Raw genomic sequence first — 1,445 nt, forward strand, 5'->3', positions numbered from 1 at the left:
TTTCTTTTAAACAAAATAAGCAGATCAGAGATCTCACATTGTGCTTTGAAGACTGAGTTTTAATCCATTCCAAGTCTTTGAAAATTTTATCAACTTTTAATGTAGGTTTTGTTTTTCCAATCTGAATCTGAACGGGACAGCAAACACAGAGGCAGATGGATGATTAATAAGTTTTATTGAACGAGATGGAAGGTAAGTGGGAGGGCTCTGCTCACAAACTTAATAAATGGAGAATAAATGGATTTAAACGCCGGCAACAAGCAAGTTGGTAGTTTATAAAGTTCAGTGGCTGGCTTACTTTATGTTGAGTTTCCAGAGAGGGTGTGAGTTCATACAAAGAGAGCTGTGATTGGCAGTATGAGCGGAGGTCTGCGCGGTGATTCTTGGCTGGTGGTTTCTGCTGAAGAACGTTGGAGGGCGGACGGGCAGGCGACGGCTTGGCCGAGCGGGGAGGAACAGCAGTTCTAGCAAGGCTCTTGAATACACAGCCAGGTCGGCTTACTTGTTTCTTCTTAAGGACGCAGCAACACGGTTGCAGCTGGGTGAGGATCCAGCACCTCCTGACTCTTGCATCCTTTTATGCTCCTGGTATTTACCGCTGATGAGCAGCACCTGTGGCTGCAGCCTGCCATTTGCACTCTGCAGACAGAGAGAGAGACAGAGAGAGAGAGAGAGAGAGCCACAAAACTCCACACAGATCGGCTCACCTGACATTTAATCAATGCTAATCAAACTTTGTGTAAAAAAAAAACGTAGTGTAAATGTTATGACCCAAATGTACGAAATGTTTTAAACCAAAAACTTGAGTCTAGAAAAGTGTTCAATTTTAAATGAGAAATTTTCCAATTTAACAACAACAAAACGTCTCTTTTCCATGGTGACACATCAATTCGGTACAGTAAGGGTCGGCTTGATTCAGCTCCAAATGGGTGGTTTTCCATTACGACTGTGTACCAGGTCAATAGGGGCACAGCCGACTTAGCAAGGCAGTATTTCAACCGCCGCCAAGAACAAAGATATGTCCCCCTCTGCGACGGACCTCGGTATTGATTCGGGGTTGCTGCTGGGACTGATTCTTGCTTCGGAATCGCTCTGGTTACACAAACAGTGACTCCAACCCCCAAGTGAATCAGTGACCCACAGTCTTCTGATATTGTGTCTTCAGGCCGACTGGCTCCGCTTGGAACCACATCGGAGCAGGCTCTAAACGTTTTAACGGCCATGTCGAACCGTTACTGATGAAAAAGCCAAAAAAGCGAGTCGAGTCTGTATTAATGGAAAATGGGCAGTGTGTCCTGGCTTGACTTCCTCTGGGTCGGGGTAAACACGTCTCCCAGCGCTGCAGCCTTGCACCCACCTCATCTGCAGCCGACACTGCGTGAACGAATAAGGGGCGTCTGTGAGGGAAGCACGCCTTACAGTGGATTGGTGCTGATTATTGTCAG

At 46.4% G+C, this 1,445-nt stretch overlaps 1 protein-coding gene across 1 annotated transcript in view; it reads right to left on the bottom strand.

Moving 5' to 3' along the window:
• Nucleotides 1-498: 498 nt before the first annotated feature.
• LOC118557555 overlaps nucleotides 499-1,445 on the bottom strand; it is a 12,971-nt gene continuing 12,024 nt past the window's right edge. The window contains exon 4 of the mRNA XM_036127740.1: nucleotides 499-639. Within this exon, the coding sequence (XP_035983633.1) occupies nucleotides 499-639 (141 nt within the window). The remainder of the gene's footprint in view (nucleotides 640-1,445) is intronic.

Source organism: Fundulus heteroclitus, chromosome 3 (genome assembly GCF_011125445.2).
Source record: "Fundulus heteroclitus isolate FHET01 chromosome 3, MU-UCD_Fhet_4.1, whole genome shotgun sequence".
Lineage (NCBI taxonomy): Eukaryota > Metazoa > Chordata > Actinopteri > Cyprinodontiformes > Fundulidae > Fundulus > Fundulus heteroclitus.